Genomic DNA, 24,712 nt, shown 5'->3' with positions numbered 1-24,712 from the left:
AAATTATACCTCCATCTAACTGTTAGAACAGTCCCCTCTGATTACATGATCCATAACAACACACACCATTTCAGAACCCTGAGAGCCCTCCACAGTTCTCACACGGGGCAGACACAGTTAAAATGAGAAAGAAAAGCACCTGGAAGACATCAAAGGGCTCCAGTAATAAAGAGAGTCCCCAGGTGGTTGCAGCAGTACAAGTTACTTGGTGCAGCAGTACAAGTTACTTGGTGCATTTGGTGTATGTACTTCTGGTAGCGTGCTTTACTTTTATTTTGTGGATATATTCAAATTAAGCCCAGTGCAGGACAGCACTGATGTGTCTGAAGACCTGCATGGCCCTTCTGATGAGTTGGGGCTATACAGAATAAGTTGAAATTGAAAGTCAGACAACTCGTTGAATGCTAAAAATAATAATAGCTAGCAACCTGCTACAGAACTGCTACAGAACTCATAGTGCTTGTAAAGCTGTACAAACCCATGCTGCCCTGGGGGCACTACACGTGCACCAGTTATGACCACTATCTCTCCTTTGTACATTTGTCATCTGTTGCAGGTTTGCCATTGGTTGTCAGAACTGAAACTATAGTCATGCTATCAAATTAACACCAAATTAACACCACAACTTGCATTTTAGCCTTCCAGAAATGTACTCAGATTTTCATTTTATACAGATTTATCAAGCTTAAATTATTTACAATTTAATGCCAAGCTGCAATAAAGGCCAAAAGAAAAGGCAGCTTCCCAATCACATAGACATCTATCTGCTCTACAGCTACCTCTTCTGCCTGCTCCCTCCCAAAGGTATCCTGAAAAACATGAAAATCTACACAAAGTTTTATTGCAATCATACAAGGGGTACATCAAGGGTCAAATACAACAAATACTATGATGCAATTTTACATTTATTAAACTACAGTTCAAAGCACAAATTTACACATTCTAAATACACTAAACATCTAATGAAGTCACACTGGTCTCCCACTGACATTTGATATATCTGGGCGAAAGACAATAACTTTACAAGACTTTTCTAACAGGAATCCTTAGTATAAAAACTGTGTACTTGTATGTAAACTGTTGAAGAACCCAAGTGATGGGTTTCCATCTCCACTAAGTCATCCATTTTGTTGCATATTTAAACGCTCAGGGGTTGAATAAACATAAGTTTAAATTTGGATGCCATTATCTAACCCTCCCTCCCCCCGGTGAATTGTAGCTGTAGCTTGTTTTGCCTGGTCCCCATTAGCTATTACTATTTTTTCAAGTTTTGAAGAGAATGAATTGAATTTCAAGATTGTTCCATTTCTTCCACACTGGAATGTTGACCAGACAAACTACAGACTTGCAACTGCAGGTCTAAATGAAGCGTTAATGCCTGTTTAAGCTGCAGTGGAAAAGCGGTCTTCTGGGCTCAGCTGAATGCAAGAAGGCACAAAGAAGAAATTCTTCATCAATGTGTCTGAAGCAATTCCAGCATCTTGCATCTCATCCCTGCAGCAGAAAAGTATGGGTTGTAATACGGAGTTTTGTGTACAACTTAATACTGAATATGGCATTTTAAGTCTACCGCCTCTAGATACGTTGACTTCAGTCTCAGCAGAAGGGAGAATCACCTACACGTGAACACAGCAGGCGCAGGAAGGCTGCGACTCCATCAGAACATCTGCAGGAATGTATTTCTTAGAGACTGGAACACTATGCAACTCATACCATCTACGCATCAATGCTGTGACCTACAGCTTCCTACAGCTACGATGCCAATGCTGTTTGCAAGTCACAATTAGGAATCGTATTAGGAATTTCCTAGTTTTGCCTAATTGCATGTTTGCACATGCAAAGTTTTGTAGCTGTACAGTTTTCTAATTCTATTAGGGAAATCTCAACAGCTGCCATCTGGCAGTAGGCAGCTATGACTCAGAAACAACAACCACTAAATGCACAGTCCACATTAGATATGTTGCTTTCCTTTGCCAACCCTAATGAAGCTGGAGCTTTATCACAGCTCTCAAGAACACACAGCCATTTGTGGGCTCACCCGCATCTTCCAGTACGAGCCGTTCTAAACATTTAGGCAAGAGTATACTCCTGAAATAGGTAAAAAACAATCTTGCAACTGCTGAGAGTTTTCTTACCAGTCGCTGAAGGACATCATGTAGTAAATGAGTGGCCTCTGATAGTCACTGAAGGTGGACTGTTCACCTAAGGTACCAGAACCCATGTTATCAAAGATCAGCCAATCTCCAACACTCAGCTCAGGAAGAAGACAGTTTTCCACAATTTGATCAAGCTCATCACAGGATGGACCCCAAAGGCTGCTTGCGAACAGAGGCTCATCTTCCTTGTATTTCTGTACAGACACGTACCAGTGCAGGCTTTAGGTTATCCAATAAGAACAATATTCAAGCATACATCAGGATAATTTTATAAACCTATAGTTACATATATAGACTGTATGTACAATATATACAATTTGTGTGTAATCTGTGAATTATAACAGTAATAAGGTCTATCCTGGAGGAATACAGGACTCACCTTGTGAACCTCTGGGTTAGTATTCAGTTTCTCAGACAATTTGCTTGCAAAAGAACCATAAACACCATCATTGATGTAGTATGTAAATACTGGTTCATCATCATTCCTAGCTTGCTCCACTGCAGGTTAAAAAAAAAAATTAAAAAAAAAATCAGAAAACAGGTTATGAAGAGTCTATTTATCACAAAAGAAATGCATGCAAACCAACTTAAATGTTGCCTACTGAAAATGGACTTAATGATTAGAATAGGAAGATTATGAACAGAGTAAGCAGTACGAAACAAGATTGATTCAGTTGTAGCATTAGATGTGAGGCTTAACAAGATTACTACAGCAATACTCTGAGTAATATTAATCCAACATCTACTTTAGCAGAGAAAAAAACTCACTCTATTTTATGTTTTATCATGTAATTCTAGTACAGAACCTTCCAATGCACCTTCTGTAAAGTACGCGATCTTGGCCTAACCACTGACAAGTCAAATCCATTAAGTAAACTAGAAATGCCTAATAATCTCACTTTCTTTGTTACATTTCACAGATAACATATGGCCAGAACAAAAAAACATGGATTACATGGCATAGAAGTACAAGGCATACATTAAATATACACCAAGACAAACTAGTTTTTTCTTACTGAGAGTGCAGTTATCTGCACCAATTCACAGGGTGTAAAAGAAACACACTGCTTACCTCCAGAAGGAAGAAGTTTGTCACAATCAACAGCTTTCTTTGCAATTATGTTAACTGCCAGTGTAAAAGCAGATGAAACATAGTAACATCCAGGCTCTGCAATCACCTCAATACCAGATTCCTTAGGAAAATAGACATCCAGCAAAGGCCTGATGACATGATTAACCTGGGAAGTTTAAGTCAGATAAACACATGAAATTCAGCTTACACGTGATATCAGATACAGACACACTGTCAGTCAGAAGCAAAAAGTTCAGAAAAGCATGGCACGAAGCTTATTCCGTTCCTCTATTATGAGGATTGTCCTTACAAGAAGGGCCAAATTTACAAAGTTTTTCAACATGCTAAAATACTGTGGACTGAGCACCACAAGTGAGAATCAAGCAGTCCCTCCTCCCAGCCAAAGTTTAAGCTAAAGGATAACACTCAGATAACACAAGTCTCTTCAAAATTTTTTTCAGCATAACAGATAAAGTTGTATTGAAATAGAAGAACACCAGAAGTGCATTTTTGTGGTTGGTTCTGAAAGCTTTTGTATGAGAAACACAGTAAGTTGTTTAATACTGACCCTCAGATCTTCAATAAGTACATGGTTTAAGTTTAAACAGTATTTTGAACAGTAACAGAACAGTTAAAGCTCACAAAGAATTCTGATTGTCATTAGCAATTTGTCACTGAGTGGCTTTCACTGTCCTACATTCAAGTTTGTCTTCAGAAAGACAGAACAGTCAAAACAGGTTATCCTTTTGTCTGCAGAACTGAATAGCATAGACCCAGTTCAGGCCAAATCCACATTAAGAGTTACCTGAAGGCAAGATGGTTCATCTTCAGTTCTACAACAAAGTGCAAGAAGTTTTTGTAGCAGTGCCATTTACAACCCAAAGCATGCTGAACAATCTTTTTGCAGACCATGCAATAGAGTAACCAGCTACATAACTGCCAACCACACCAACAATTAGTCAGTAGCCTAATCCACCCTTACAGAAGTTATCTCAAAGATTGAATTATGGAAGTCAGCGCTCACTCGTTGTGAATAGGAGTAAAGAGGAAACAAAAGTAAATAAAAGACCTCCAGTTATTTGGATCTTATGGATTACAGTTTAACACAGAATTTAGAATAAGTTTCAGCCATTAATGTTAACTGTAGATTCAAAGAGAAACACTTTGACTTCCTAAATCAAAACAAATTTCAGCTTTCAAGACAAATGGCGTACCTCTTCCAGCTGAAGCTCCGAACCTGTGAAGCCCCCACCAATATCCAACATGTTCATCTTAAAGCCAAATTCTTCCTAAAATGCACAGGCAGAACATTATGTAAGTACACAGCAACTGTAACTACAAACCTTTCTTATTGCTGTTTACCATAGTCATTGTCTATGTATTTATACTTGGAGCATACTTGCAAAGAACAGTCCAGTGAACAAGCTGTATCATAGTAAAAATTAGCACCATTTCATTAAAATTAGTAGCAATAGCATGAGGGTGTCATTAGAGCCCAGTTGCACAGCTCTCAAGCAGAAGTACTGCAGAAATGCCAATTCCCATCTCATGTCATTTACTGTGTTCAGACAGTGTTTGCCAACCAGGGTGGTGCACTCTGACAGAGATCAGTGAGCACCTCACTTCTACTGCCCTGTGTGCAACCTGTCACAGGTAACACACTAACTGCAACATTAACAGCAGAGATCAACTCACATTCCCTCCGATTCTTTATTTAGGTTATGAGTTGCTTATTTATAAAGAGGTACTTCCAGAATGGTATTTTGGGGTTTTGCAAGGTGGGAAATGCATATAAAACACCCAAGACTTATTTACATGAGCCAGCAAGACTTATTTACCTTAAAAGATCCACTTGTCTTCACCCACCTTCAGATCCCACCAAAATATGACCCCTTTTAACATTTAAATGTTGTAACAAATGACCTCAGAAATCACACACATCAAGTTACCTCCATCACAATAACTGCCAAGATAGAAATGCTTCACGTTGTACAACAACTTGAAAAAAGCCAACTGTGAAATTTGCGGGATTGAGATCTGAATTTCAAAGAAAGAAAACTTCACCAGAACTGGGAATATTTTGTTTTGTTTTTGAAAGGAAAAGTAGCAGCTGTTATTTATTTCAGCCATTTAGCTTCATTCTTCTCCAGGAAAGTAGGTCATCTTAGAAAACAAAGATACTTGCTATGTAAGTATATCAACACTTATTCCAGTGCTACTTGTAAAAACTTTATGCTTCATAGCTACTGGCAAACTGGGTTACTCACTATCAGGGAGACAGTAATTCATTCTTTAACTTTTGTCCTCTATTAGGATTCTCAAGTCTGCTTTACCACTAGCACTCTCACAATGAAGTATTTAGCCCCTTACTAAAAGCTTTTCCTTAACACTGATACACTGTGGGAATAATGTAGCTGTTTGGTTAGCATGATTAGGGCAGAGTGGATCCCCCACTGCAGCACATGTGTGTGATTAAGTATCCTACTTACAGCCATGTCAAACACACACCGAGCGTCAGATATAGCATGAATGTATGTCTGCAGTTCCTTGCAAGAGCCTGAAACATGAAATCTGTAAGAAAAAAACACAGTTAGTACACAGAGCCTTGCAGCTTTCAGACAAAGCAAACAGGTTCACTACCTACAACAGCAGGGGAAGTAATTCAGCCTTAAACAGCACAAGGGAAGTTTGTGTGACAACTCATTAACTCAGATGATGACTGCCTTCTCTTCCACTGGATTTGCACATAAGGCCCATCTAGCTTCACAGCCTCATGCTGCTAGGAATGTCCTACAATTGTCTCATCTTAAAAAAAAGCCACAATCACAGAACTTTTCAGTCTGTGCTATCAAAGCAGATAAAGTCCTCCTCCATGGATGCCACCACTAACAGTACCTGATGGAAGTCATGTCTTATCCTCTTTGTACTGCCTTGCTTGCATACCCTCTCTCCCAGGTCATTCAAATCTCATCCAAGCTCAGGCCCTACTGTTCACAGCACCCACTGTCTGCAGCACTGGGAAGAAGGTGTTGAAGAGCATGTCCCACCATCCAGTTACCTCAGGCCAGGTCTTAGTTTCATAGCAGGCCGGTGAGCAGGTAATTGGAAGCAGATCAGTACCAATGCCTCCCCTCCCACAGGCTCCTGAATCTCCTCTGGCTCCTTGTCCAGTGTGGTAGTATCAGAACACCAGTAGTAACTGAGGTGTTTAACCAAGCACCAGTGCTCCTACAGGCTTCTGAAGACTCGTACAGTGTGCTGGTTCTGGACAGACCACACACAGACCCATTTGCACCACCACACTAAGTACATTTATTTAAGGAATGCCAATCTGAGACAAAGGTTATGAGTAACTTAGCTTTTTAAACTTGAAATGTCTAAAAGCTGTCATCTTGGTTAAAGTTAGCGCAAACATTCTGGATATTAAAGCAAATGTTCATTTTCTCTGTAGCATCATCTAATGATTTTCAAACAGATTTGTCATTTGTAGTGATTATAATACTTCCGTGCTTCAGTTTAACACAGTTTTGGATAGATGGCAGATTTAAAACAGTTTCATTTTGAATTAAAAATCCAACTTTTGCTTTAAATACTTTTTTGCTGTTTTGACAGCCCATCCCATTTTACTTGTTTGATTGCTTCCTGAAAGCAAGAGAGCGTAGCATAGAGCATAGCGTACACCAGCAGCTGAAATCAGAACAAACTTATGTATGCATTTTTCCTTCCAACAGTGAAATCTTTGTGTCAAACTTAAAACTAAAATTCCACAGACCATTTGAAAGCTCTCAGAATACTGTGATTCACTCCTGCCCTTGCAAGTGAAAAACCTTTCTGAATACTATGCCTTGACATGACCAAATTGTGACACAGGACCCAACTCTGAAAAATCCAATACTGTATTCACATTGTTCAAAATCATTCAAGGTATCTGATGATAGAGCATGAGATCTGTTCTGCTGCTTATTGCTTGGAAAAAAGAAAACAAAATAAAGAACAAGTTATCATGGAAGATGGAGTACACAGCTAGGAGAGGAAAGGCTTCCAAACTCTGCTTTAACACTAATGGAAAGATTTTCAGTACTCTAATTGCTTTGATGTCAGAAATAGTTATCGTATTTCATACTAATTTCTGCTTGGATACAAGCGCTCAGCTAGCAAGCTCATGATCTAGAATTTTTAATTCCTTATTTTAAAAAAGTGCCAGAAAGGAGAAAAAAAAATAAAAAAGCCTTTTTGTGCTGTAGCTCTAAGTCATGAACACATCACACAAACATCAGCTCAGCCAGCAGAGAACAATGAAGTTACTCACTTAACACCAACTATTTGGACTCCAAACTCCTTAGCACATTCCATGAGGTGCCTACAGTTCTTCAGAGTGGTGCCAAACTTCATATTCATCTCCTCATCAGCAGTGATGTCTTCTGTGGCAATGTGCAGTAAGAGCCTAAGAGAAGGGGAAGATGATTGGGGCAGTTGGTTTACATCATCAGCACATGTGAAGCCTGAAGACTGTCAGAAGTATGTTGATAATGTTGTCAGTACTCCAGCTCCATCGATGGATGAGTCAAGTGAACCTAGTAAAAACAATCCTGTACAGAGAAAAAACTAGCAATTAGGGGCTAAAACATGGAGCCAACAAGGGTAAGGGATTTCGAAATGCAGCAACTAAGACTCTATTGTAGCAGCAAGAGTCTGTTGGGTGCTGTAATAAAAGAGAATGTTACCTTCTGACATAATAGGCTTGCCCATAAAACCACATGTGACTGTAATATGCTTTCCCCTTCTCTGTCCTCTTGGTAGCCCAGAAGGAGAGCACAGAGATTCTCCTTCAGTCGCTTACATCTCAGATGTGGTCAAACACAACATCTGGTGAACCAGGTCTGACCCAAAGCGCATTCTGGATGCATCTCTCCTCCCCCAGGCCCCCCCATTTCTGGCTGGGCATAGTAACTGGGAGAGAGGTGCGGGTCATCCCCCCTGCCATGCTTCTCCTATAGCTCTTCTGGAGCAGCACTGCAATGAGCACTAACAGCCACAGGCAGCGAGAACACCCTCTGCTCAAAGCTGACATCTGGGCAGCACCGGCAAACTGCAGTGTCAGTTGCTGACAGTTTACTGCCCAGAAGTAACACTGAGGGGCAAAGGCACGTTCACATCAAAACCTCTTCAAGTATACCCCCAGCATTTGGGAAATCAAACTGCTGTTCATTAAGAAAATCTGCAGCCTCCCCCATCCACTGGACTAGAGGGTCACTCCATTAACAATGTGGAAAAGCTGCATCATGAATAAATAAATACATACAGACTACATGGAGCACATCACAATTAACCAAGAGGGAGAGCATAAACCCACGGTAAAAGCTCTGCAGCTGAAGTGAAGCAGTTCTGTGAACAGAAACAGCCTGGCTGTAACTGCCACACATCAGAAGAACACAGCTATATAGAGACTGTGACATTTTGGAACTATAGCAAGGAAGAAAAAGGAAGAAAATCCATAGTTGTCACTTCAGTATTCAGGTTTTAATCAGTGTCAAAATTTTAAGAGAATTTAAATCAAAATGACAACAAAAAAACCACCAAACCAAGGGCAAGCAAACAACTCTACCACGTAGGAGAGCTGGAGTTCAGGTTTCTAGAAAACTTTAATGGCAATCTGCAACTCTTCTGTAGAATTTCTTGTGCCTTGCTATCAGGAACCTTTAATATACTAGGCTGTGGGATCCTTGAGAATTAGTACAGTTTGGCAACTCCTTCATTCCGCTTTCCCATTTTGCCATTTTTCTGTCTCAAGAAAAACACACATCTTAACTACTCTTGCTGTGGCCATTGATATAGAGAGCACCTGCTGAAAGAGGCTGATAAGATTTGAAGGAATTTAAAAAACCCTACTAAAACACTATGAAGACACCAGTTAGAACTGGTAGATCGCTAATGATAGAGAGGACAGCCTTAGCATAATAAAAGCACTCAAATGCACCAAGTATGTCAAAATTATACACAAATTATTTATCAGAGATTACATTCTTTGTGCAGGAAGTACTCTCCAGCATGCAAAGCACTGCCAGGCTGCACGATTTAATCATTACAATCGTGCTATGTTAGCAATATTAGCAATATTAGCTCCTGAGATTAAAAAAAAAAAAAAGAGACACCAAAACCCCAACTATGCAGTATAAGCAGTCCCCCAAACACTGGACTCTAAAATCTTCCCAGTTCTTCAGTTATGGCCACAGTTTTGAGATTATGTGAATCTTTAAGGACTGTCTACAATCAAGGATTTTGTAAAGAATGCCAGGAATTCCATTTTTAAGTGTGCTCCGATGAAGTCTGCAGGAAGCTATAAAACATCAGTTACTGGGAAGCAATATAACATTCACTTAGGCTCTTGTTTATTTTAAAAAGATGTAGCCCATGGCAAAAGCCTTAGTATGTGAGGGAGGTGATGCTTAATGGCATAAGCAAGTATCTATCAATCCAAAGTAAGCCACTATGCACTGGCAGCAATGTCTGAACAGCCAGAATATCAGCTTTCATGATCTCAACTGAAAGCTTTTGAGTCAATCCATAAGTAACTGGAAACAGAACTGGAGTCACTAATTGTGGGAAATACCTATAAGTATTTAACAGACCTCATGGCACATCCCAACCCTAGGGGGGACTCAATGTACAAGCTCATTTGCTGATAATCTCCACCTGGGCTTTGGCTAAAGCCATTAACTTTAAAACAGAACATACTGAAGCCAGCACAAAATAGGAAGAGAATGGATTTGCAGATGACAAGGTGTTTAACTTGCAAAGCTTGATGTCTGACATCTTTATAAGAAGATTATCCTACAAGATTTCTCCAAAAACAAGGGCCTTATTATTGTGCTGAGTCCCAGAGGAAAAAACACTGACGAGGAAAAAACCCTACCTTCAAGGGAGGTGCCATAAAGAGAAGAGAAAAAAAGAAGTGAGTTGCATTAAGGACCTAAATATCATTGCTGCAGCTCAACAAACAACCCAGAACACTGGCGAAATTAAGTTTCTACCACGTAAGAAACAGAACCAGAATTCTGACACTTACTTAGCATTTGGATGGTTACGTGCAATTTTCTTCAGCTCAATATCACTGTCACAAGTCATGATGTTTATTCCAGCTTTTGCTGCATACTTTATCTGAGAAGCTTGCTTGCAAGGATTTGTATATATAATGTTTTCAGGAGAAATGCCCAGGCCTTGCACCAAAGCCATTTCAGACTGAAAGACAGGAACATATAACAGATTTCAGTCACGTGTGCTATCTTTACCAAGTCTTTATTATGTGCACTCCAGTACTGTAAGAAACAGTTCAAATAAGCCAAGGAGAAAACCAACCACCATTTCTAGGATAGAAGTATAGATTCTCAACAACCAGTTACATAGTATAACTTAAAGTATCAACTCCTGCATGTAAACATGGGAGTTAATAACAGAAACTGATTTTAAAACAGTAGAGAGGTGGAAAGAAATGAGGCACAGACACACAGTAAACAGAAACTTACTTTACTGGAACATGCAAATCCAATCCCAAGGGTTCCCAGGAGTTCAAGTACACCTGGAGTAGAATTGCATCTTACAGTATAAAATGGTTTTATTGGTGCCATCACATTCTGCCATTGTATGTTTTTCTTCACAAGTTTTCCAAGATCACCAACATAAAATGCTCTTCTTCCAGTCTAAAAAAACAAAATTAGGAAAATAAAATCTCTGGCATTGTGAGTTCACTGTCAAGACACAAATAACCTATGAAAAAGTCATTTAAAAAAATCACGTTTCTCTTTTTTCCTCCTATTAACTTAGGTTTGACCCTGAGCAATCCTCATTTAAGATTTCACCTAGCAATTTGAACTAGCTTTGAAATCAAAGGGAATACCTACCACTTCAAAGACACTATGAATGCTGTCTCTAGACAATACTCTGAAATTCCTGGACAAAAGGTACTACTTGAAAGCCAAACACTGATTTTATCTAGAAATAAAGAATGGGTTACAAATCACTTCCAACTCAGTACTTTTAGATGTCTGCAATGCTTTGGAGGAAGAAAATCCAGTAGGATGAAAGCATTCAGTCTCAACATGATTTGCAGCTCAGATATATATTTTTTCCCAGTATACAATAATGTAATACCATTATTTCAGAATCCAGCTATTTTTACTGAAAAATTGTTTGATAATATCTAATAATTCATGTACTCAAATGTATTGAGACTGTTTTCTCCGTGTTTTACAGAGCACAAAGTTGAAGCAGAATTTAGATACCCAAGTTCAATGTGTTAAGGTTGCAGAGTCAAGTACGTAGCCTTAAAGAAAACACACAATTCTCTGGGAACTGCAACAGTCCCTCTCGTGCATCCATCACCACAATCTTGCTTAATACCAAGTCATGATGTCGATGTAGAGGACCTAAATCCAAACTGATCATTCTGTATTTGTTCAAAATGTGCACTCAGTAACAATCCTGTAAACAAATAGCCTCCTTTATGTTACAGACCAGCACAAAATACATGATCAATCTGAATTAAGACTGTACATCACACATTATTCTAGCACTTGACTTTTGCAGATACAAAACTTTCTGTTGTGGCTTATTGTACACAAAGTCTTTATTTCTGTTTTAAAAAAAACACAAATAGAAATTCCATCGGGTGGAAGCATACTGACCCCCTGTACGGGTCACCAGCAGGAATGGGATCTGGAGCTTTAGATCCATGGCACACGCCTTTACCCCTTGAGCTAAAGGAGTAAATGAAAGCAGCAGGAGGCAGCTATCCTCTGTGAGCCAGCCAGTGGTTGGAGACATGACATGTTGCCAGTAGTTTACCTATTTATTTGCTAGACAGAAAAAGAATATTAGGAATCAGGATTTGGGAATCCTTTACCTGAGTTCAGAAGGCCATGGGATTTAGCTATTTGCTTTATTATAGTTGAGCATTGGAACATTAGTTCTGATAAACCCAGGGAAAAAGCGAACAACTCATAGATGCGGCATATTGAGGATACAGGACTTGCTTAGTGAAACTTCATTCTTCATAAAGCTCTTTCTTTCTACAGCCTTGTCTACAAAACAAAGTCCATAACATCTGCCTACGCCCTAAGAAATGAGTGAAGTCTTATTTCAATAAAACTGTTACTGTACAACAGAATTAAAGTTATTTTTTTCCAGTGGATTATTAAGCCTTAACAGTTTTCAGACCAGTTTATTTTCTTAGAAGAAAAAACTGCACCTCACAATGTGCCCTCATACCTTCTATGTGCACTTCTTACACAAAGAAGGACGTGGGGAAGACATATAACCATATGAGCGTGTCAGACCACAGAAATGGCTTTAAGCTGGCTCAGCATATGCTATTTGCCCAAACTTTGGCACACTTTCAAGGGATAAGCAAAAAATTGTTTAACTCTGCAATATCTACTTGTCAAATTTCAGGTTCCTGGCCTAAATCCCTCTATCAGTAACATTTCTTGAAGGAATGAGATAGAAACCTACATTTAATACATCAGCAAGATTACTTTCCTGATAGCCATGCTAAAGGAGGTAACAACTGCTGCCCACATTTCCCCAGCAGAACTCAGCCTACAGCAAACAAACAATAGCAAAGTAGAGTTAGAATAGAGAATAGGTAACTACTCTGTAAAGTGAGTTTTAGCCGACTGTTCCTCTGTTGCTGTCAGCTCATCAGCGCTAAATGCCTTGACCTACTTTGAAGATTTAAAGAGAACTAAACCAGAAGACGTGGAAGATGTATAGAACTTACATGAGTATGTTCATAAATACAGTTGTCAATAACATCTGCAAGAGTTGCTCCTTCATCCAACAGGCCAATGGAGTAATTTGCATCCTCGAGAAATCCTTTCATCTCAGCCGTATTCCGCAAAGCCGACAGTCATAAACCAAGAAACACAAGGGATGGACTTCCAAGCCTTATATCCGGGTCCTTAAATTATGCAACAAACTGGACAAAGAGAACATAAGTCACTCAGAAAAAAGGCACAATTCTTCATCTCTTGACAGAAATGGAATAGTGTTTATTAAACAAAGCTGATTGTTTTCTCAAGACATCTGTATTTGCCTTCAAAAATCATACATTTCTCTAATTAAAAATGTTGACAGAAACGTTACAGCTGAAGGTTAAAAAAAAATACATCAATGAGACTCTACAAGTTAAGGAGAGCTCTGGCTTCAAATGCTCCCAAGGCCATGACATGAGCCCTGGCTCATGTTTATTCCACAGCCTCCTCACAATAAGTAAATAAAATCACCATTTGCAACACAACTGTTTTCATACTGTTAACAATGTTGATGAAGCTTCTTCTCACTCAGCTATAGTAAGAAAACCAGCTACGGAGCAGCTGCTCTTCCTTGTCGTCATTATGGACAGTAGCAAGGAAAACCCTGGCACGAGCTTTGTGTGCCTTCTGCACAGTTCACTTTGGGTATGCCAGCTCTGCTTCTCAGAAGAATGACTTACTGCCAGGTGCATTCAACTCGGTGGCAATGAGAACTTTCAGTTACATTCAGGAGATGAATGATAAAGACAAGTATGCTTCTTATTCAGCATACTCGTGTTAGGTGAGTCATACACAAAGTGAATCCTGCAGATCCAAAACAATTATGAAAGAGTAAGATAAATCTTGACATCAGTGTGCTGAGTAAATCATAATTATAAAAACAATGTCTAGGTGGTAGACACTGCAACAGCCAGGAAAATCGCATGCAGAGTTCTACCTCCTTTGAAGTTTGTGAGTAACAGATAAAATTCCTTTAAAAAACCTAACTTATAAGTTTGACTTGGGATCAATGAAACAAATGTGAACACTACAACCATATTTATGCAGTTGCTGTCACACTCTGAACAGGTATGTCCAACAAAGTATTTGATTTCCCAGATAATTAAAACAAGGACCTGAGTACACTCAGCTCCATAAAGTAACCCTGCTTTCCAGCAGCAGAGAAGCAAAGTAACCTTTTTTTTTTTTTTCCTCCTGGAAAGTAATTTGGCATTAGTATTTTATTGAAGATTTGATACTATTCTTGAGTGTTAGAAAACCAATGGTAAAAAAACCCCAAACAAATACATCTAAAACGTTAACAGCAGAGTTTAGACCTTTTAGAATAACTCCTTCCTGCTATGATTTAAGCAGCCCAATGTTTAACTAAGTTTAAAAATCCTTCACGCATCCTCAGGAACTTGGCAGCTGTGTAACAGAACATTAAACTTTCTTTCTCCTACAATAGATCTTTTGTCATCCAGCTGCAAGAAAAATACCCAAAGAGAGGAATAAGTAAACAACCATCCTGAACGCATGCAAAAGCAAAACCATTTCCATTTTCAGCAGGTTATTCAAATATAGCAGGTAACATTAGCCACTCAAAAACCACAAGTTTCTCATTTTGTTACACTGAGAGGTGTTCATTTCAGGGAAAAATATATTTTGTTACATGTCAATCTACAGCTTCCTTCGGACAGTCTCATGACTTTTTCTTCACTTCAACAAGACTCAGTGACCAGATTCTAGCAGGGCAACTCTGTGAAGGATGACCTCCCATGACTCCAGCTTCTCATTGCCCCTCCCCGCCCACATCTGATCTGTCAGAACTCTAACTAGCTGCAACCAAATGAATGCACATGAGAAGCAACTGGGCTGACAGAAGCCTCGTAAGTGAGCGAGGTTTCCTCCCTCACACTGTTGGGCAAATTCCGCATTTCTGACCATAAGCTCCAAATTCCCTGTTCAAGCCTGCTGAATAGTCTGAAACCAAAACTAAATAATTTGAAGAACTACTTGTATGTAAAAGGGTAGTAACTAGATTTTCTTTACTTTTCCCACCCTTCTGGTACTATGAGGCATTTCCAACACTCCAGAGCCTGCAGTCAGACTCCCTTCCACTGCACTATGGTGTACCTCCGTTCACCCCTCTGGGTCAAAGCACAGATCTGCACTGTTGGAAGCTCTGAGGACATTCAATGGCACCAGTAACAAGCAGTGAATAGACTTCAGACTCAGCAGACATGCACACACCCTGCAGGCTAATTGCTGCTGCCTCTGACTGCAAACCAAGCTTGGTCTAAACAATAGCCGCCTTTTTTCTCTCTCTCTCCAAGCCCTTGTATTTATTGAGTTACATGGGAGTGGATTTAGACTAATTTCATAGTACTTTTAAAGTAAAGATTTTATTTTTTGTATTTAACGATTCTGGTGTCCACAGTTTACAGAGACAAGTTGCCAACTTTTCTCCAAAAGCTGCCTTTTAACTTTCAGGGAGATCCTATGGGGAAGAAAAGAACAGGTTCAAATAAAGCATGGAGGGAGATGAAGTCTTTCTACCACCATTAGTTCCTCAAGAACAAAAACAACAATAAGAACACTTATTGGTAAATTTACTTAAGATCTAACTTCATCTTCAACTTAAAGTCGAGGAAAAATGTTTGAGAGCACAAACTGAACATATTAGTTTCAGACAAGCACAGAGCTCTATGAAAGATGGTGAAAACATTTGTGTTTCATTCAACTAATTGATCACACCAACTTTAAACCAGAGCAAGGATTAATCAGGCAGCAAGAGCCTGTTGGTAGCTTTGATGCAAGTCACTTCCTAAGAGACTGTCTCCTATGCTTCACTTTATCAAGAGCACCTTCTGGTCAAGAGGCAGAGAGGAAAATGAATCCATACACTTGTACAGGCAAACGAAACAGCCTGCAAGAAACCAGAACAACTCAGTACAACCTTCCCAAGCCTGCTAAAGAACACTTCCTTTTTCTAAGCATGCCTGTGACATCTGAACTTTCCATCTTGCAAAACCCACGCAGTAAGAAAAGCTAACATTGGCCTACCAACTTCTGTCCTCAGCCTCAGCTCATCCCTTCCCTCTCCCATGCCTCCTGTGCAAGCAGAAATTACTTCTCTTCAGTCTTCTTGAGACCAAGATAGGAAAAAGGAGACTTCACAAGGAGAAAACCAAAATTCCTATGAGTACTGTCAGCAACATCACAAAATGGTGCATTCTGAAGAGATTTTTCTTTAACAGATGCAAAGTGATAGGGATTGTACTACAGAACTTTACTTTTATTCTGCCCCCAACCTCAAAGGAAGGAAGAGAATCAAGAATGCATATGTAATAAGCACACGCAAAAGGAAATCAGAAGGATGATTTCAGACTTCTATATCTGTAGATGGAGATAATTAGAGCTCAAAGTTCAGGCCACGTTAGGAATGGCCACGTTAGGAATGCTGACTTATTGCTAAGTCATAGTTTTTACAAACTTCACCAGCTATTATACTTCCAAAGTGTCAGCCTGCACAATGCTCCAGGATGTATATTTAATAAGGGCAATCAAAGCTGTCAAACAGCATGAGGTTTCTATGTAGGCACAAAGCTGCTTCTTCTGAAGTAAGCAATACATCCTCAGGCCCCTCAGGATTTAGCATGATGATTTCCCAGATTAAGAACTTCAAGATAAAAGTTCAAATGTGCAAACGCTGCAATTATTGCAAACATTTGGAACACAAGAAAATTAAAATACTCCAAGAAGTGCCTAAACACGTGCTTGTCACGTGCAAAACATTCATAACAAAAACACCATTTGCATTTTTCATTACACTGTCAGAACTACATACTGGTTGCTCTGAAAAAAAAAAAAAAAAGCTGTTTTATTTTTCCCCACTCCAAGCTTCCCCTGCAACGAATGAAGACCCTGCAAACTAGACAGGTTCCAATAATGCCTCTCAGCTACATGCCTTATTGGGCAATATAAATATTTATAAGATTAACAATTACACCAATGCAAAAATTGCAAAGAGGTGGGAGAGCTTCATCTCACATTCCTTACTGTTCTGGTGTTCTTTGAGAGTAAGAGATGAAAGAAGTAGGAACATTTTGTCACTAATAGTGCCAATTAGACACCGAAGCAGGTGTACCAGAAAAGTAGAAACGAGTCCTTTGTTTTTAGTACCAAAAAACACCCATTTGTATTCAGAGTATCCTGAAAGACAACTCTGAGAGACTGTTTCACTCAGTGAACATCACTCAGTCACAGCTGTCAATCAAGGCACAGGTTTCTCTGCTTACAATGACAGTGAATATTCTGCATCTTCAATTTGCCCATCAGTAGGGTCATGGCAGAGTACCACTCAGGTGTTAGCCTTCTGCAAGAGATACACTTTGGAGAATTTTCTTTCCTCTTCATTGATGTTTGAGTACGTTATTGAAAGCTGACAAGCTTAGCACAGCTTCCCAGTAGAAATATCCTTGGAATTGCACACGTACTTGCATGGTAACATATTAACACTTCTCCTTGCCTATATGGCAAACAGTGATCTCTTTCCTCTAATCCTTCCCAATCCTGACCTCAACCCCTCGCTGCCTTCCCAGCTCTCCTGTTTCATGACTGCCGCCCAGCCCCGTTTAGACAGAAAGTCTCTTTAAGGCCAGCCTGTCCAAATAACAGCTACTTGCACTGGGCATAGGCAGGAATGGTTAACAGGTCATATTTTCATTGGTAATTTCCCCCATTTCTGATCTACCAGACATGGCAATAAATAGCACAGATCTTTTCAAGACCAGTAGTTCAGGCCACAGCTGCCAGGTTGTTTGCTCAGGAAGGCAGAGCCTGAAGAGCAAGGCAGAACTACATCCTAAATTCTTCCTTGTTCTCCAGTGTAATACAAGGACAGAAGCAGGAGGGGAAGAATTTAGAAAGAAAGCAAATCTAATCTAATATAAGTACACCTTCAGACAGAAGATTTATATAAAAGTCCCGTTGTAACATAAGATTAATAGTTACATTTAAAAGCTCAGCTGACCTTTTCCTCCATTCAATCACAAGTTGAACAGGACTCAAACTACCAACTAGCTGCCTAACTCAAATACTTCTCAACTGTGTTTGAAGCAGTTCTCCCTGCTTCAGCACATCAAAACACACCGACTTACAGGCAAACATTTACAGAGCACTGCTACATACATCACCACTACATTCAATACTGAACTACTTACATTTACATACCGTGTACTTGTGCTGAAGACATAACAGATCCCAGAGCAAAGTAAGCGCACAGAATACAGCAAATCTATTGGCATTTCCATTCCATTACAAGCTACACCTCTCACTACTTGCTGCAGCCTCAGTAAAGAGAACAGCCTTCTCCATAAAGAAGGAAACTCATGAAGTAATACTGACTGAACAGTTTAAAGAAATCCAAATTATCTTCCAGTACCTTTTATACTATATTGCCTCCCTCTTCCTAACAATTCTGCTGTCTTTCCTATCCTTTAACTGCTTCTTCACTTTCATCCTATCGAAACACAAACCACCATGGAAGACAATTCTACCCACATACAGAAGTGAACTGCAGCTCAGAAGCTAAGCAAGGAAACTTTCAGCTCTTCACTTACAAAAAAAAAAATCAAGTTACCAATAAAACACCACCAATATTCAAAGAATTTTCACTGCTAGCTATATTCACTTGAAAAGAACAGTGCTCTTTATAGAGCCAGCTATATTTGGCTAATTCCATCGTGTCTTAAACACAGCCAGAAGAACCCCATCCCTGGACAGAAAAGATGGAAATCACAATAAGCTGTGCTCACCCTGAGCTTCCCTTACCACTCTGTTTTCATAGGGCACTGTCATCAAGGTTATTAGGAGTCACGCTACCATGACCAGCAGTTAAACTTGCTGCGGGCTTCAAGCAGTACCTTGTTCAGTACATCACACCTAACCATTCTCATTCTTGAGTTTTACATTAAAAATACCAGATGATAATCTGGAGAGACGTAATACTGTTGCAAAATCAGCTCAATGCAGATGCTACATTTCCAGCCTTAATGATTCTATGATTTAAGGGTATTGTTAAAACTGTATGAAGCTATTGTTTTATGTTAACAGAACAGAATAACCTCACACATTCCAGAGTCTTCTGTACTCCTTAAAATCTGCTACATGCATTTGTTTGCTTTAATTCATCATGGATTTTGTTCTGCTCTTGTAACTGCTTGCCTATTAAAATTTAAAGGCTGTTGTAATTGGTGTATGATATCCATTCAGCACAGAATTCCACCTTTTACAGCAGTTCAACTACAACTATTTGTGGAAGTGAACAACAAGCAGCAAATAATAGAGACAGGCATTTGGGGCGGCACACCCTTCACGATCAGCAAGTGACTGTTTACAATAGCAGATTTTAACTATTTTAACTATTTCAGCATAAAACGCCCTCAGAAATCACAAAGTACTCAGAAAAATCATGATTTGATGCTAATGCCAAGCAGTGCCAACACATGACTAACACTGAGACTGAAGCTACTGCATTTTATTTTAGGGTTTCTGTAGCTAGTGGTCCTAGCTCAGAAAAGTAACTATTTACAAAGCTTACTCACATGTGTTGAAGTCCCACAGAAACTGATAACACTGTTGAAAAAAGAATTACATAAGTACAAAAATTAAAGTGCTCCATTGAATGAAAGCCCAGGACACCATACACACTTCCATTTTTCAGTTTTCAATAATCTACATAAAGAGAGTTATCTTGCTGATCAGAAAGCCAATACATACTATCCACAGTTTTGGAAGTGTTCATCTGCCCATATACAGATGAAGGGCAAGGAAAAAAGACTTACATGGACAAGTTAGGAGATGGAACCCTACTATCATCAGCTAGGTTCCCAAGGTGGCTCAGCGTTGAAGTCGAACTGTTCTCTATAAAGCACTTCTCCTAAGCCTTCTGGATAGTTGTAAACTTGATCAGAGATTTTGCCCTGTGGGAAGAAATGCATACAAAGGTAAATTTGATAGCCAGAATGAAAGAAAAACGTTATGTTCAAAGATGTAACATGCATTTTCAGTTCTGCATATAAGGAGGTCTGCAACTTCCCCTTAGGAAAGTCTACAATCACATACAGTGCCGTTTTCAGCTGTGAATGTAAGCTCCAGGTGAAACCAAGTCACATGTATGATGCACTGCTGAGATGCAGAAAATGGGCATGTGAAACTGCTTGCTTGTGTCTATCTTTTATTGCCTGAGCTGGAAGATCTCTAACCTGGAAGCAAAGAGCTCCTGCTTTAAGGAAGGCCTCAATGTTTACCACTCTCCTGGAAATACCTGTATCTCTGTAACTGTTATGATTTGTACTTGGTAATTCCTTTGCTACCTTCCCTTTCTCTGCTATGAACCCAGGTGGCATGCGGGTGAAAAAAGTGCTTTAAATAGTGAAGCTGAACACCATACACAAGACATGAAAAAGAAACAAAGCTATGCTTGCCTTCAAGAATGAGGAAACATCTTGGCTGGCCCATAGAGACTAAGGCGGTTACACACAACAACAAAGCAGTTTTCTAAAGTACATGGCTAAAATTAAGGCAAAGCAATGACAAAACAGTATGAAGAACACAAAAAGCAGTCAAGAGACACTAACCAGCTGTGCCGAGAAGTTATTCCTTCTAAAAGAAACCATCCCTTTCACAGAAATAAACAAAATACAGAAGAACTGGTTGTGTGAAAACCCAGCATGTGCTAAAGTTTCCACAAATTTGTTGTGGTCTATGGCATGAAATCCAGAAAGTACCAATGTACTGTAAAAAAAAAAAAAAAAAAAAGTCTTTGCTGCTCTCATTATTTCAATGAGACTACATGTGCAGACTACAAAGATCTGGCTTCTCTTAACCCAAACAATCATCTTCTCAACTGCATTACAGCAAACCACCAAAGTATATTTCCCCAGTTATTCTTGCTACTGGAAAGATAAATGACTGTACTCTAACTAAAGAGTAACTATTTCACAGCAAGAAGAGAAATCAGCTTTAGCTATAAATTACCATCAGCATTCTGTAGTATATAATATTAAAAATAAGCTTCACTACTCAAAATTACCTGAGATATTACCACAGAATAGTAGTGGTTGGACGGGACGACCTCTGGGTATCACCCAGCCCATCCCCCTGCTACAGCAGCTCCCTGCGGCAGTCGCACAGGAAAGCATCCAGGTGGGCTCTGAGTATCTCCAGAGAAGGAGACTCCACAGCCTCTGTGTGCAACCTGCTCCAGTGCTCACATCCAAGTAAATATGTTTTTCCTCATGTCCAGACTGAACTTCTGTGCACCAGTTTGTTCCCACTGCCCCTTCTTCTGCCACAGGGCACTACCAAAAAGAGCCTGGCCCCATCCACTTAACTCTCATCCATTTATAGGCACTAATGAAATCCCCTCTCAGCCTTCTTTCCTCCAGAAAGAACAGCCCCAGGTGTCACCCTTCCCTCAAAGGGGAGGGCTCCAGGCCCTTCATCATCTTCTGGCCCCTCATCATCATCATCCGGCCCTCTGTTGGACTCTCTCCAGTAGTTCCCTGTCTTCCTTGAACTGAGCAGCCCAACACAAGGCACAGTACTCCAGATGCAGCCAGGGCAGAGTAGAGGGAAGGATCACCTCCCTCAACCCGCTAACCACACTGTTCTTGACGTGCCCCAGGATACCACTGGCATTCTTGACCACAAAGGCACACTGCTGGTTCATGGTCGTCCCCCCCCTCCTCCCCCCATTGCCTACCAGGACTCCCAAGTCCTTCTCTGAAGAGCTCTTTCCCAGCAGGTCAGGCCCTAACCTGTATTGATGCACATGATCATTCCTCCCCAGGTCTAGGACTCCATATTTGCCCTTGCTGAACTTCATTTGGTTCCCCTCTGTCCAACCCTCCAGCCAGTCCGAGTCTTGCTGGATGGCAGTACGGTCCTCTGGCATGTCTGCCATTCCTCCCAGCTTCATATCACCAACAAAACTGCGATCGAATTATGGAGCTTATGGAATTCTGCCATCTGGAATTAATGTATATACAATGTGTTTTATCATCCCCTTCTTTCATTAAAGCAAGAAGTCAGTAACTTTTTGTTTTCAGATTATGCATACAACGGCACTTTCTTAAAATAAGCCAGGAGCCCCATTTTACTGTTGTCATGCTGTACTTACTATACTCAAGAACTTGTACAAATTCCAATGATTTTTGAATTAAGTTTACCTTCCTACTGAATAAGTCACTGACTACAGGTACTTCTAGGAGGAATGTGTGACCTTTACTGCAGCATATAAAAGGACATGCTCTGGACAAATATAATCAGCAGTACTCTTCTGATAAATGCTCTCACATGCCCAAGAAAGCACGCAGAGACACAGCTTCCATGAAGTCAGAATGAAATCCAATCATTTTCTGTAGTATGCTAATCATGAACTGCTCCAAGTTCCAAAAGCCCTTTGGAATTTCCTTTAAACAAAGATTATTTGTCTGGAAAATCTACACAAGTGTATAGAAAACGGTCTGACTTATTTCATATTGGCAAATCTGCATGAAGGAGACATTTGGAGATGAAAATATGATTTTAAAGCATACCAACTTTACTCCATAAGGCTCCATAAGTAATTTAACTAACAGAGAGTTAGTTTGCTCTGCTGCAGTAGAGCAGGACAACCGTTTTAAGCCACAGAGGCGTAGCAGATGCCCATAATTCACATGGACAATGCCAATGTTGTCTATGTGATGAAGCACAAATGACAAGTTCCACTGTATAAGGGTTTTAAAGTAGGTATACAAGTGTTCTTCACTTAGCAGTGAGCTTGAAGTTATGGGTATGTGCTTTGCCTTCTAATACTCAAGTGATACCTATATGCATGTATTTATATACCATCTGTAAATATACCAGCAGGTGCCTGGAGTCTGACTGCATGCAGCTTGACGAGCTATGCTGTACTTCGTACCAAACCAATAACATTATCCTGAGGAACAAGAAAAACCCTAGCTGTTCAAAGATCAGAGTTTTTCCTAAACAACTGTGTCAGCATCACGCGCCCTACGAGCATCAGCCTGAGCCCTTTCTAGCTGATATGGCCCTCAGATCCCAAGCCTGACACAGACAGGCCTACAAAACTGAGCATAATTCATTTTCTTTGCTAAAATGATCTACTGCATCTCTCAAGTTCCAAAATAAACAAAAAATAATAATTAAAAAATCTAATTATCTGAAATAAAATATCTAGGAGCCAAACCCTAAATATCTAGAAGCGGCCTCACACAAGCAGACAGACAGACTCAGAGGCACCAGCTCCTCAGGTCCACAAATAACACAAGCTATTCTTCTGGTACAATGGGTCTTTTCCAGCCCAGTGCCAAGGCATTTCTGTGAGGCAGTTTGAGGGAAGTGTGGCTGTGCACGCTGTCCTGAGGAACACGCAGGTCTGCCAGCAGTTCTCCCATCATCCCTCTCCTGCACTAGATCAACTGCATTTCAAACTGAAATTTGCCATTAAACCCGAATTAGTCCATTACATGATTAAGCATCCCTTCAGGAAGAGACAGTATAAACTCCCTGCCAGAGCACACTGTCTCTCCTTTAATTGGAGAGATTGAATCATTCTCAAATCATACGCTCCAGCTGAGCATTACTGCAACAGCTTTTTCTTTAAAAATACAAAATAAAAAGAAACAGCCACCAGCACCAAACTAAACCAGAACATAAGCCTCCACACAGTTGCAGCACCGGAAGACACAGTGAGCCTTCATCTTGCCTCCAGTAAAGCAGGAGAAAATCTTGCATGGCTGTTTGCCACCAGACAATGCCACCCCACGCAAATTCTTGTGGAAATCTCTCTTTTTCATGGGTTTTACATCCTGGGAGCTGGTGGCTGCCTGCTCTCCCCTGGCAGTGAGAAGGAAGGAGGCCGGTGTGCTCAGCCCACTGCAGGCAGAGGGGGGAGAGAAAGGGGGTACCTCCCTGCACTCGCCACAGTTCCAAACACATGGGGAGGGGGCTGTAGTGTCACAAGCATCAGCCACAGCAGCAGCAGCATTGTTTGCAGGGTGACAGGAAGAGAAGAACTAGACTGGACCAGTCCAGACTGGAACAAACCCCTCCTACCATTACTATTATTCACAACCCCCCACCACCCCCCCCAGCACTGCTGTCTCTCACATTTATCAAGGAAAGAATGGCAGCAAGTGCCGGGGCTTCAGAGCCAAAAACCCAACAGCTGGGGTGGGGGTTGAAACTGAGCAGCATCCCCCAACCCACCACCATGCAGCACAGAGAGCCAGCCGCACTGCTGCCTGGGAAAGGAGGCAGACCCAGCTATCCCACTCTGTGGGACGCTGTGTTTTGGTGCCAGGTGGCTATTTTCAACCGGGAGTTCACAACCAAATCATGCTCAGTCACTGGAGACTGCTACAGAGCTTGGAAACTCTGCTTCTCCCATCTGCTGGCATGCATGGGTTGTGCAGGATTCCACCATGCAAGAGATGCGCATCGGAAGAGCTAGGAGGAAGGTTTCAGCTCACTCATTTTCCTCTTCGCCATAACCAGGTTTCCTGGCAAAGACACGCACCTCCCTGGGTCTCTGACAACTGTGGTGCTGCCTACTAACAGCCACAGTGCCTTCCTTCACCCATCTCAGGTGTCCTACGGCTGCAGCCCCCTTACCCACATGTTAC

The 24,712-nt window shown here is 40.5% G+C and overlaps 1 protein-coding gene across 2 annotated transcripts in view; it reads right to left on the bottom strand.

The window, feature by feature from the left end:
* Positions 1-887: 887 nt before the first annotated feature.
* Positions 888-24,712, bottom strand: part of AZIN1 (antizyme inhibitor 1) — a 25,508-nt gene continuing 1,683 nt past the window's right edge. The window contains exons 2-12 of one of the 2 annotated variants that reach the window (XM_042838361.1): positions 19,865-20,002; positions 13,004-13,201; positions 10,752-10,925; positions 10,295-10,467; positions 7,538-7,672; positions 5,718-5,799; positions 4,443-4,517; positions 3,229-3,394; positions 2,536-2,654; positions 2,136-2,350; positions 888-1,494 (exon numbers count right to left, since the gene is read on the bottom strand). In XM_042838361.1, coding sequence (XP_042694295.1) covers positions 1,383-1,494; positions 2,136-2,350; positions 2,536-2,654; positions 3,229-3,394; positions 4,443-4,517; positions 5,718-5,799; positions 7,538-7,672; positions 10,295-10,467; positions 10,752-10,925; positions 13,004-13,105 — 1,353 coding nt within the window. In that variant the 5' untranslated portion in view covers positions 13,106-13,201; positions 19,865-20,002 and the 3' untranslated portion in view covers positions 888-1,382. Of the gene's footprint in view, positions 1,495-2,135; positions 2,351-2,535; positions 2,655-3,228; positions 3,395-4,442; positions 4,518-5,717; positions 5,800-7,537; positions 7,673-10,294; positions 10,468-10,751; positions 10,926-11,909; positions 12,081-13,003; positions 13,202-19,864; positions 20,003-24,712 lie in introns of those variants that run through there. The other variant, XM_042838367.1, reaches the window with a different exon arrangement.

Source organism: Centrocercus urophasianus, unplaced genomic scaffold (assembly GCF_019232065.1).
Source record: "Centrocercus urophasianus isolate 14NV4802_14NV808 unplaced genomic scaffold, USGS_Curo_1.0 seq_11, whole genome shotgun sequence".
In the NCBI taxonomy this organism is placed as follows: domain Eukaryota; kingdom Metazoa; phylum Chordata; class Aves; order Galliformes; family Phasianidae; genus Centrocercus; species Centrocercus urophasianus.
The sequence above is the reverse complement of the archived record's forward strand: the minus strand, read 5'-3'. Positions and strand labels throughout refer to the sequence as shown.